Source organism: Anguilla rostrata, chromosome 17 (genome assembly GCF_018555375.3).
Source record: "Anguilla rostrata isolate EN2019 chromosome 17, ASM1855537v3, whole genome shotgun sequence".
Classification (NCBI taxonomy): Eukaryota; Metazoa; Chordata; class Actinopteri; order Anguilliformes; family Anguillidae; genus Anguilla; species Anguilla rostrata.
The window spans coordinates 24,078,905-24,090,870 of record NC_057949.1 but is presented as its reverse complement, the minus strand read 5'-3'; the positions used below and the strand labels follow the sequence as shown (position 1 = coordinate 24,090,870).

The following is an 11,966-nucleotide window of genomic DNA, read 5'->3' as shown; positions in this document are numbered from 1 at the left end:
AATAATAATAATAATAATAATATATGGTAATTGTGACAAGTTTGATATTATCAGTCAATCTTGATATTACATAAATCAGATAATAAATTGGTTATTGTAATTACTATACGCACATCTATGTCCGTACATTTTAATAATTCACATAATTTTACATAAACCGATTATATATATATAATTACTGACATGGACCATATAAATATATATGTATGTATATATATATACATACATACATAACATTACTGACAGAGTCCACCTTTAATCGTAATGGTATGTGTACTTTGTGTACTTTGTGTACTTTGTGTGTGTGTGTGTGTGCGTTTCCTCCATTTGAAATCGGTTTGGACACTTTTGCAGTGCGTAGGCCAGAAAGCGAGAGCTCCTGGCAGTGCTAAGGAGATTCGTGTGTCGGCTTTACTGATGATCAATGACGTGGCGGCACAGAGGCTCGGGAGTGGAGTATATAAACCAAAGCAAAGCGAGCGCTAAACCGACAAGGGACGCATGGTGGTTACAGAGCTGCATCTCGCACGAAGCACTGCGGAACGTACGGGAGCAGTTGGATTCCAGTGCACGCCCGTGTCGAGGAAGAAATATGGAGCTGAAAACAATAGAACAAGTACACTTCACTGTGAAAGCGCCCACAGAGAGAAGACACTCCAGAGCGGATCGTCCTGAAAACCTCGTACCAGCTGTCCGACAAGGCGGCAGAGGTGCACCTAGCGGCTCAGCCAAAATTCTCTTGAATTACAAAAACGCGGCTCAGCACTTGACCGCGTCTGGACTCAAGGTGTCTGCCATTTCCAAGGCTGGTGTAGGTATAATTAAAACGATCACCGGGCACTGGAGACACCAGGAGAGGAAAGCGCGGGTTTCGCGGTCAACAAGCGCAGGCAATCGCCACGCGTCTTCCGATCATTTCCTTTGCAAGAGCCCCCCACTCGATCCGCTGGCAGCTCTGGTGCTGCGCGGTCAGTCCAGTCCGAACCCTCGGGGGCACGAGCAGCGGCAGGTCAAGCTTCGCCCCGCTAAGCCGCAGAACTGCCGGCGCATCGTGGTGCTGGGCGCGCCGAGAACGGGCAAGACATCCATCCTGCGGCGGTTCCTGCGTGACGGCTTCACGGAGCAGTACGAGGCCACCTCTGAAGACTTCCACAGAAAACTCTACCAGATCCGCGGCGAGAACTACCAGATAGACATCTTGGATGCCTCCGGGGAGAGAGGTTTCCCCGCCAAGCGCAGGTTGTCCATCCTGACAGGTGTGTTGAAGTGGGCGCCGTCTGGGCCTCCGTTGTCTTAAAGAACAGCGATATATTGTGAAGATCGCCAAGAGATATATTAGCATAGTGCAGTTATTGCCAATGAACACACTAGCTTTGAGAGGTTAATCGCTGCTGCGCGTTAGACAAACATTTTGAGATAAGCATTTGCTTCAGCAATTTCTTCCAAAATTGTCTTGTTTCTTCGTGAGGATACTATTCTCTAAATGCAAATCGCCCTTCATGAGATTGCCTGATAAGCAAATAATTAGTATATAACAGGCGATACCTGACAAATTGGCAAAAACACCAGGTGAAGTTGATTGCGCTTCAAAAATAGAATAGGAAGCCACGATGTTGCTTGTGTCTGTAAGTACCTTTCAACATGTTCGTGTACATAAATCAAAGGGATACTGTCGAAGGGGCCCATTAGACTAAAGTTCCAGTGTTTATTTGCTTATTTCGTTTCTTTATGTATGCATCATTTATGCGAAGGGCTGAATACTGCATTTTTAAAATGCATGTTACACGGTCGCTCTGACCTGAGTTCCTTTTTCATGTTTCGCAGGTGACATCTTTCTCCTGGTGTGCAGTGTGGATGACAGAAGCTCATTTGAGGAGGTTCGCGCGCTGCGTAAAGAGATCGTGGCTGCAAAGACCAAGCTCCTGAAGCATAAAACAAGCGTACGTGTCCCAACTGTAGTATGCGTGAATAAAGTGGACTTGGATCCAAATGAGAGAGACGTCAGCCAGGCCGAGGTCTGCCAAGTTCTCGGGAACGACTGCATCGTTTTCGAGACTTCCGCCAAAGATGGTACCAACCTGGAGGAGATGTTCGGGGCCTTGGCAAAAAGCGGGGGACTTCCCACGGAAACCCTGCCGTCTATGCACCGCAAAATCTCCATCCGCTCCTACCAGGCGCTACGCTCTAGGCGAGGAGGTGCTAGAGGGAAAAGAGCGCGTGAACACGATACTTCCTTTGGCGCGCTGTGTCCTCTGGCTCGTCGTCCCAGCATCAGCGCGGATCTCCGGCATGTCCTGGGATCCAGTTCCACTAGAAAACCAGATAAACAGACTGAAAGGTGCCAGATTCAGGGAAGGAGAACATTTTTGTGTACATAATAAATTAATTCGGCATATAGCTTCTGGCTGGACCAGTCGATCAAAATAACGACCACAATTTTTCATTAAATGCTTTCATTGATTTAGTACATGTACTGTGAAAGAAACAAATTGTCGAACAAAAATGTTTTCATAATAAACGGCAAGTGAATACATTTCGCTATGACTTTTTTTGTTTGTTGGTAAATTACTATATAATCTTATTCAAATACAATGAACAGACAAGCCAGCGCCACAAATTCATCAGTGTACATATACTATTGGCAGACTGGCGTCATTTCTGTACTAGACCACATCTAAGGTCGCTATTGTCTGCCCAGTCCGTCTGAATGTGCAATGATTACAGTACCAACTTTCCAATTTAATTCCATTTCACTTCCAAGCAACCTGGCTACTGCAAAACAAGAAGCAGCCTACCGGGCTGCTACGAACTAAGCGACTTAAATACAATTTTGGGTAATTAACCTATCTGAAGTTGTTTAATTCGGCTACTTGTTAGTCATCACATCTAACCCACTGGGGGTTCCAGTGCGTTTAACTGTCGACAACTCACCCACGCAGTCGTGAGCGCACAACTCTAGGGAACTAATGAATCATGTCTGTTAAAATATTATCTTGTTAAAACAAAGGGCTGTAGGGCTGACGTGAAATTTGGTTAATCGTTTATCTGTGGGTTGCATTTTATCAAGCACGGATCGCAATCAGAACCATGGACAGCGAAAAATAAGATTCAAACTATTGCATACACACAAGGGTGTATTTACATTACATTACATTACATTACAGGCATTTGGCAGACGCTCTTATCCAGAGCGACGTACAACAAAGTGTATAACCATAACCAGGAACAAGTATGACGAAACCCCTAGAGAGAAGTACCGGTCCAAGTACAGGGAACAATCAGCCCCAGCATACCTTCACAAGATATTCAAACCCTACATACCAGCCAGATCCCTCCGTTCTGCTACCTCAGGACGCCTAGCACCTCCCCCTCTTCGCACCTGCACTTCCAGAACACGTCTCCTGTCTGTTCTGGCCCCACGATGGTGGAATGACCTCCCTGTGGAGGTCAGAACAGCTGAGACTGTGACCAATTTCAAACGACGACTGAAAACCCACCTCTTCAGGCTGCACCTCTCCCCATCCCTCCCTTCCCCCCTGTAAATGACTAAAACTTAGGGTTGTAACTAGGCAGCTGTTTCATAGGTGACTTAGTTGATGCGCCTGTCTTAACGACTACTTGTATTTTTATTTTTCCATAGATTGCGTTGTTGCCGTTCTCGTTGTTAGTGTTAATCAGTTTAACCATCAGGGTCCAAGTTGAACTATGCGGTTGTTCCCTGTACTTGGACCAGTACTTCTCTCTAGGGGTTTCGTCATACTTGTTCCTGGTTATGGTTATACACTTTGTTGTACGTCGCTCTGGATAAGAGCGTCTGCCAAATGCCTGTAATGTAATGTAATGTAACCGCATAGTTCAACTTGGACCCTGATGGTTAAACTGATTAACACTAACAACGAGAACGCCAACAACGCAATCTATGGAAAAATAAAAATAAATAAAAATACAAGTAGTCGTTAAGACAGTTGGTGCGCCTAAGTCACCTATGAAACAGCTGCCTAGTTACAACCCTAAGTTTAGTCATTTACAGGGGGGAAGGGAGGGATGGGGAGAATTTAATAATGCAAGAATATATTCATAGTAAATAAACATAATCAAAAAGCACAAATCATCAGAATTAACGTTCCTGCACATGTCGCTAAACAATACTCGTGCAGAATTAAACTCTCCACATTGCTGTGAGGATTGACGCGTAAAAGGATTTACCGATGGGAGCCTGAGCCTCGGTTTGTGTCAGTGCACGACAGAACAGGTTTTTGCCGGAGTAGGCTTCGTATTGTATGGTGGGATCTATGTCCAGGATGAGGTTAAACAGAACCGCCCTGCAAAGAAGTATTACACTTTAAAGTAAAGGGACAGCCGAATAGGTCATATTCACGATATTATAGATCTAACACTCGTATGACATTATACTAATATGGAATTGCGTAGTCAAAGATGCGGCAAAATATAGATATCCTCATTTAAAGCGACGATAGTACGGTCCTTACTATGGATAAAATGTCAAAATGTTAAATGTCATTTTGACGTACCCATTCACAGCTTAGCGCAGCACAATTGTCTTCAAATGCCAATGAAAATGCTTCCACGCATTATAGATGGAAACCCATTAGACATTTAGATCTGGAATTGGAACAGCTGCCTTTAACACAAACGTACCGCAATACCGCGCTGTGCAAAGGTAAACAGCGGGCCAAAGACCAGGATACAGTCCATAAACTAAATAGTTAATCCTCCATAAATACGCAAACACGTGATCGCGGGTACAAGTCTCACGCGGGCGGTCGCGTCGGAGCAGAAAAGAAAAGAAAAATTGTTTGTAAAAGTGTTCAATAAAGATTAGGGTATTACTTATTTTCCGCCTCCCCAGCTCAAGGGAAACCTTTTACACGCGGCCTTTATAATCACAAATAGGCCGCGCACAGATGCACAGACAATGTACACAGACTCGCGAACTACCCACCCCACACACAGTGATGCATATAACTGAAGAACTGAAAACCTTACTAATTAAGATATGCATGTAAATAACCACGGTACAGTGCATTCAGTATATCATAACATAACGTGTATTGCGGTATTGGCACGTATTATCGCAACAGCAAACAAACACTGTTGCACTACTCGCCGGAAAGGACGCAAAACCACACGTGACGCTGCTCCACACCATCACCCGGGTTCTGTAGCTCGCAAACAGCTCACGGATAATGGGCCTTTTCATTCAGTGACTCAATGACGTTTTTCTATAGGCCTAACCTTCTTTAGTCGCTTTCACTCCCTTTCTCTCCATCTCACACAGTAAAAACTAGAAACTGCCAAATTACTCTGTCGCTCTGCCCCTGAACTACAGGCTATTTGAGTTCTCCGAAGTGATCAAGTAATTACTCAATTTCGGAGAAGGTTAATGGCGAAGTACGGAACTACTTCCGCCATTATGCCGCGGGAGTACGCCCTCTTGCCAATTCACTGATGCAGATAAGACCTGGAATCATTTGTGTATGCACCAGCCCAAATGATGGATTTGTACTTGATTTGAAGAACGGAATGTTATAGTTCTCTCAGAACAAGCTATGAGCCTCGGCTGGCTCCAAAACAGACCATAAGCAATCTGCTTCATATAAACATAAAGTTAGACATTTTGTTCAAAAGGCAGAAAACTGAAAACAATTTGTACCTGGCTTCCCTCAAGACGAAATGCATGAGTGTTAAGAGAGCTTGGCCGTAGCATCCTTCCACCGTTGGTCTTGATTCCTTCTTCTTGGAGAAACTGAAAGGTGTTATGACTGATCCCTGCAATAACTGAACCAAACTCACCCTTCAAAGTCAACCTCCACAGAGCATGCCACAACGGTTAGTAGTGCTTTTTCAGCTTACGAACATGTCCTAAAGGCTAAAAGGTTGTTCTACAAGAAAGTCCAAATCCCGCAAACCCAACGCTATATGAGTGTAGAAATTAACAATATCGATTGATACGTCTACATTACTATAGTGGGAAATGAACTTTCCCCCCTCCCCATAATCTTAAATTGCACAATCAAACCCAGAGATAAAGAATAGGACCTCACAACCATTTAGGGAAATGCATGGGCTGACTCCAGGCACCACACTCCAGACTGAGACCTGGTTCATCTCCCAGTTCAGACAGAAAGCCACAGACCACCAGGAGATCTGTGGCGTGTGGGAGGGACTTGCGTGTCTGTTTCATTATCATAAGGAGAGAACAGATAGCGGTTCGCCAAAATATCAATTTATTAATAAAACACTTGATATATTAAATATACAGTATTATTATATATAAAGGTAAATATACAGGTTATTCACAACGTTGTTTAGAACCTCTAATGAGCTTGTGGTGCATTTTTAAAGCCCAAAAAACGGAACAGTGAACCGCGAAACACCGCCACACGCTGGCCCGTTAACATCCCACCCGCTGTCGCGGCCTATGCGCATTCCTCTACCTCCCTCTGCACCCCCCCGCCCCCCTCACTCGAACCCCGTGGTGCACTCCCCTTGCACCTCCTGGGCCTGAGCATGTGCCTGCAGCTCCAAGAGCAGCGGGGGCAGCAGACTGTCCAAAACAGCCAGCCCCTCCCAGGAACAGCGCAGACCCCTGAAGAAACAGACAGAGGAGATGCACTCACACAGGGAGCCCATAACACACAAATCATACAGACTAGATCACACAGAAAGCCTGCATACACCAATCAACAGCCAGATCACAAAGGGAGCCAACACACAAATACAGCCAGACCCCCAGAAAGCGTCAACCCAAAACAACAGACCAGCATCACACAGGGAAGCCTAACACACAAATCATACAGACCAGATCACAAAGGGAGCCCCTAACACACAAATCATACAGACCAGATCTCACAGAAAGCCTGTAACACACAAATCATACAGACCAGATCACACAGAAAGCCTGTAACACACAAATCATACAGACCAGATCACACAGAAAGCCCCTAACACACAGATCATACAGACCAGATCACAGACAGCCGGCAACACGCTATAATCCAGAGTGGCTCTGCCTCTCAGCTGGTTTACCTGTGGTCTAAGATGAGCAGTCCCCTCTCTAGAAACTCCTGCACCTCTGCACTCTCCCCCACCACCTGCTGGAGACCCAACCCAGGACTGAACAGGTTCCAGTGCTGTCAGAGACACACACACAAGCCAGGTAACTCATAATTACAAGACAACACACACCACAATACACACTAACAACACACCGCATATACCATAAAGACCACACATCAGTAATGTCACAGCATGCAAGCACCCCGAGACAATTCTTCTAGCATGCACACATAACCCAAAACCCTTCAAAACACTGTGGGTACAATTCTCACTTTGATATGTCATAATCCAACATTTATTGCATGACAGAAGGTCATAACCAACAATAATCTTGAGGCCACACTGAGAGTCTACAGAGACCACAGTTCCAACAATCTGCAGTACACATAGAGAAACACACCACGTACATAAACCACACACTATTACACATAGAAGACACACCAATACACACACAGACCACCCCACCTGGTGGATATCCCAGTAGGGCAGAGCCCATAACCAACACCTCTTCCAACCTGCAGGCACAGAGAGAGAGAGACAGTCATAACCAACACCTCTTCCAACTGCAGGTACAGAGAGAGGTCATAACCAACACCTCTTCCAATCTGCAGGTACAGAGAGAGAGTCATAACCAACACCTCTTCCAACCTGTGGGTACAGAGAGAGAGAGACAGTCATAACCAACACCTCTTCCAATCTGCAGGTACAGAGAGAGAGTCATAACCAACACCTCTTCCAACCTGCAGGTACAGAGAGAGAGTCATAACCAACACCTCTTCCAACCTGCAGGCACAGAGAGAGAAAGTCACTCATCACAAGCACACAGTAGAGAACACTTACAACTCCACATGACTGAGCTCCACACGTCTGCGGGTTCCGTGACCCCAGCGCTTCACCTCCGCCATCCAAACGTCTGGCTCCAGGGTCTGAGTCCGAGCCTCTCTGAACACCCCTCCCTTCTCCCGGGGAACAAAGCGACCGTGCGCTCCTGAAAGACAAAACACACACACACATACACACACACACACAGACACACATATATACACACACACACACACACACACACACACACACATACACACAGACACACATATACACACACACACAGACACACATAGACACACACACGCACACATACACACACACGCACACACAAACACACACACACACGCACACACAAACACACACAGACACACACACACACACACAAACACACACATACAGACACACACACACACACAAACACACATACACACACACACACACACAGACACACATATACACACACACACACACACATACACACAGACACACATATACACACACACAGACACACATAGACACACACACGCACACATACACACACACGCACACACAAACACACACAGACACACACAGACACAAACACACACACACAAACACACACAGAGATACACACACACACACACAAACACACATATAGACACACACACACACATTGAGTAAATTGTTACACTTGTAATCACCTGCTGAATGGGTCTCACTAACTGAGTGGGGTGCATCATGGGGACTGAGTAAGTGGGGTCTCTGACAATGTGGGTCAGGTCTCTGTGAGTAAAGGGGATGGGTACAGTGACTGAATGGATGTGCATCGCATCTCTTCCTTGTTCAACATCTCACCTGGTCCCACACCAAGGAATTCCCCTGCCCTCCAGTAAGTGAGGTTGTGTGAACTAACCGCTCCCTGCAAGTAAAATTCTTACATTAAACAATAATAATCATAACACGGCATTATTTTAATGAACAAAATTACACCACCTGTTTCGACGACTTACATTTCTGGCGAAGTTTGACACCTCGTATTGTAGGAAGCCTCGTTCTCCCAGAATCCTCCGTGCTGACTCGTACATGCGGGCCATGACCTCATCGCCCGGCAAGCTCAGCTGGCCCGCCTGCACTTGCCTGAACAGATGTGTGCCCCTCTCGAGGGTGAGCTGATACAGAGACACATGATCATCACAGACCAATAGCAGCTCCTCCAGCTCCGCCTCCCAGCAGGCCAGGCCTTGTCCTGGGCGCCCAAAGATGACATCAACAGATACGCGCCCCGGGCACAATCGCCGTGCCTCCTCCACCGTGCGCAGGGCATGCTGGGAATGGTGGTCCCTCCCCAGCACCCTCAGGTCCTCATCTCGCAGTGACTGCAAAGGATGACAGTTAACCAGTAAAAATCCAGCTAAATAATATGAACGAGAAGTGACAGTACATTTTGTTTAGTTTATAAGCGTGCGTGTGTGAGAGTGCATGTCACTGCGTGACTGACCTGTACTCCCACAGAGAATCGGTTGACTCCAGCATGCAGGAAATCGGCCAGCTTGGCCACGCCCATAGGGGTGGGGTTGACCTCTAGTGTGACCTCAGCGTCGACCCGGAGACCAGCTTGCTTAGCAATGGTCTCCAAGACGGAAGCAATGGTTGAGGGCGGAGCCAGGCTGGGAGTTCCGCCCCCGAAAAACACAGAGGTGATGCTGAGAAGGAGAACGGAAAGAGATGGAGAGCGGCTCCAGGGAGAAAGACGGAACAAGAGCACTATGGGAAGGACACTAAGGAGTACGGCAGGGTCACGCAGATTGGAGTGAGGTAAAGAACATCATCTGCTGCTTGTTCGGTGTCACTCACCTAGACACCTGGCTCAGCCTCAGCAGTGTCTCCGTCTCCCGCTGCAGGCATGTCGTCATGTCGACATGATTGACAGACCGGGAGATGTACTTGTTGAAGTTGCAATAAGAGCAGCGTCTCAGACAGTATGGCCACTGTGGGGAGGCAGAGAAAAAAATATATACAGAGAGAGATAAACAGTGAGGGGTATTTATCTTATTTAAATATGCTGCAAATATGTATATTCAAAGTCAAGTTCTCTAACCATTATAATACAGTGCTGCCCTGTAACTTCTGATTTAATTAATGTCAGCATATGATTGTGTGATCTAAATATAAAGCAGCTAACTGAACTGAGCGAGGGGGGGAAGAGTCCAGGTGGACATGAAGGGAGGGACAATCCAAACAGTACCATGCTAGGTAACTCCTGTTTGATAGTGATTTATCACTTTACTCAACTCTGTGACCATTCTCTCCCTTCAAGAGAGGATGAGTTGTTCATATTTCCTTCAAAAACATAAAATAATTCCATTGAGACTGCAAGCTGGTGTTAGAGATGGTAGCCTGCACTCAGCTGCACCCGCAGGCAAATGAAGACTTCTGACATTATCATGATCTGATCAGTGCTCCCCTTCCATTTTTAACTCCTAACCCACAGTTAAAAGGAAACGAGGACTTTTTGATTAAGGGCTGCATTTCATGCTTTACCACGTACGCATCACACAGAGTAGGCAGATCTGTTTAAAATCATTTCCAATTAAGTTCAGAAACGTACAGTAAACTGTCACCGTCCAGCAACACGCAGATTCAGACCTGTAAAAAAAACTGCAGCAATCCCACTGTACTTACATGCACGTAGAGTGACGCCTCTTTAGACTGCGGATGGGATTTTGCTTGGACATCTTCTCCGGGTAGCCCACTGAATTCCCGACAACTATCTTCAGAAAAACCGCGAGATCGGACTAAACCTGGCAGACATTTAAGCAGTGCTCCTGATGCTGCTGCTAGTCGCATCTCAACCGTTTGCTACTTAGGCATTTCGTCAAAGCTGGATAAATAATAACACAGTTCAGTATATACACTATAAATTGCATTTAACTCGCTGAACAAATCTCGCAGTTCCGAATCAGGAAGTGTAATTATTACGCTCAATAGATGCTCAGTTGTGTCCGAGACAGTTTTAGCATTATTAAAGTGTCTCCGATTCTGTCCCAGGGTATACCTATCATTCAGTTCAGTGTTATGTCCACAGCACAGAACGGCACGTTTTCGGATGGCACCTGGGCGCGGAAATATGACGTCAGAAAAAAAATCTGCCGAAGAAAAATAATATATTATTAAAAATATAATATATTTTGCCGGCAAAACGAATTGAACTCGAAGGGGCAAACTGGCTTTCTGAGTGTACATACCAAAGGACGACTTTATACGCGGAAATGTGTTCGACAGCCAAATGTAAACACACTTTATATTACTACCTCCTCCTGGTGGCGCCAAAAAGCACAACACTGACCCGTTCTCTGCCAAACTGGTAGAGGCGAATCAAATATTTAATTTGTTTATGACGTTAAGCTGGTCAGTAAAAAAAAAAAAACAAGATTAAAAAAACGGAAACATTTATAAAATTGTGCTCATGGTTCCCCACACATTTTTGAACCTATTGACATAATATCTTCATCCACATTGGCAGCAACATATTGAAAAACACTCAGCTGGAACAGGCCAAACAGAACCTATGGGTTCAATTTCTTTATTGTCAGATTTCAACAGTACACAAACAGTTCCACATTGGGGTATAAGAGCTTTAACGTACATATAATTTACAACAATTTAAACACATGCCCTAAACAATCTGAGATAAATCAGTCTCCACTCTGGCAGGTGAGTCATATATAAAATCTTACCTTATAAACCAAGAGTATATACAAAGGGGGATGCTGGGATACCTGTGCAACAACAAACAGGATAAAATAACATGACCAGAGTGCACAACCTGAAGGGAAAATTACATTTATCATGATAGATTTAGCTGTACATTTGTCCCCTGCATTGTTACTTAAAATACCATGGTCTGCCGTCACTTAAATTACTGAAAAATCCAGAAAAAAATGAAAAATTTTATTTATAAAACAAATCCTGTTAACCCTGCCTAAATGTGTCACTCATATTGAATATGGGTTTGGCTTCTGTGGAATTGCCCCTATAGATAAGCCAACCTATGGAAGAACAACCTGCTTTTAGCTGGGGGG

The 11,966-nt window shown here is 45.2% G+C and overlaps 3 protein-coding genes across 5 annotated transcripts in view; 1 reads left to right on the top strand and 2 right to left on the bottom strand.

Annotated features, from left to right (window-relative positions):
* Positions 1–267: 267 nt before the first annotated feature.
* LOC135242984 (dexamethasone-induced Ras-related protein 1-like) lies at positions 268–2,531 on the top strand. The gene is made up of 2 exons (XM_064314377.1): positions 268–1,256; positions 1,825–2,531. Exons 1-2 carry the CDS (start codon positions 425–427, stop codon positions 2,376–2,378), a joined length of 1,386 nt encoding a protein of 461 aa, XP_064170447.1. The 5' UTR covers positions 268–424; the 3' UTR covers positions 2,379–2,531.
* Positions 2,532–6,227: 3,696 nt separating this feature from the next.
* On the bottom strand, positions 6,228–11,158 carry rsad1 (radical S-adenosyl methionine domain containing 1). Of its 3 annotated transcripts, XM_064314379.1 has the most exons (10): positions 10,567–11,158; positions 9,739–9,872; positions 9,383–9,587; positions 8,895–9,260; positions 8,740–8,803; positions 7,921–8,068; positions 7,831–7,863; positions 7,270–7,297; positions 7,051–7,154; positions 6,228–6,610 (listed from the first exon to the last, which is right to left on the bottom strand). In XM_064314379.1, the coding sequence occupies exons 1-10, from the start codon at positions 10,729–10,731 to the stop codon at positions 6,484–6,486; spliced, it is 1,374 nt and encodes a 457-aa protein (XP_064170449.1). In that variant the 5' UTR covers positions 10,732–11,158; the 3' UTR covers positions 6,228–6,483. The 3 variants fall into 3 exon arrangements, 2 of the variants coding, with proteins under 2 accessions (XP_064170449.1, XP_064170448.1); XM_064314378.1 differs by lacking the exons at positions 6,228–6,610; positions 7,051–7,154; positions 7,270–7,297 and adding an exon at positions 7,571–7,634 and having other exon boundaries at positions 7,719–7,863; positions 10,567–11,153; XR_010326520.1 differs by lacking the exons at positions 6,228–6,610; positions 7,051–7,154; positions 7,270–7,297 and adding an exon at positions 7,579–7,634 and having other exon boundaries at positions 7,676–7,863; positions 10,567–11,152.
* Positions 11,159–11,433: 275 nt separating this feature from the next.
* The window catches only part of LOC135242989 (nuclear distribution protein nudE-like 1-B), an 11,058-nt gene continuing 10,525 nt past the window's right edge, over positions 11,434–11,966 (bottom strand). The window contains exon 9 of the mRNA XM_064314389.1: positions 11,434–11,966. This exon is cut by the window's right edge and continues 1,329 nt beyond it. The gene's annotated coding sequence lies outside the window, so the exon portion shown is untranslated.

Coding starts and splice junctions, on each gene's coding strand:
- rsad1 (XM_064314379.1), bottom strand. CDS start 10,731: ATGCGACTAGCAGCAGCATCAGGAGCACTGCTTAAATGTCTGCCAGGT. Junction 8,804..8,894: donor TGTCAAACTTCGCCAGAAAT/GTAAGTCGTCGA, acceptor TTTTACTTGCAG/GGAGCGGTTAGTTCACACAA. Junction 7,155..7,269: donor TCTCGGGGTGCTTGCATGCT/GTGACATTACTG, acceptor TGTCTCTGACAG/CACTGGAACCTGTTCAGTCC.
- LOC135242984 (XM_064314377.1), top strand. CDS start 425: ATGACGTGGCGGCACAGAGGCTCGGGAGTGGAGTATATAAACCAAAGC. Junction 1,257..1,824: donor CAGGTTGTCCATCCTGACAG/GTGTGTTGAAGT, acceptor CATGTTTCGCAG/GTGACATCTTTCTCCTGGTG.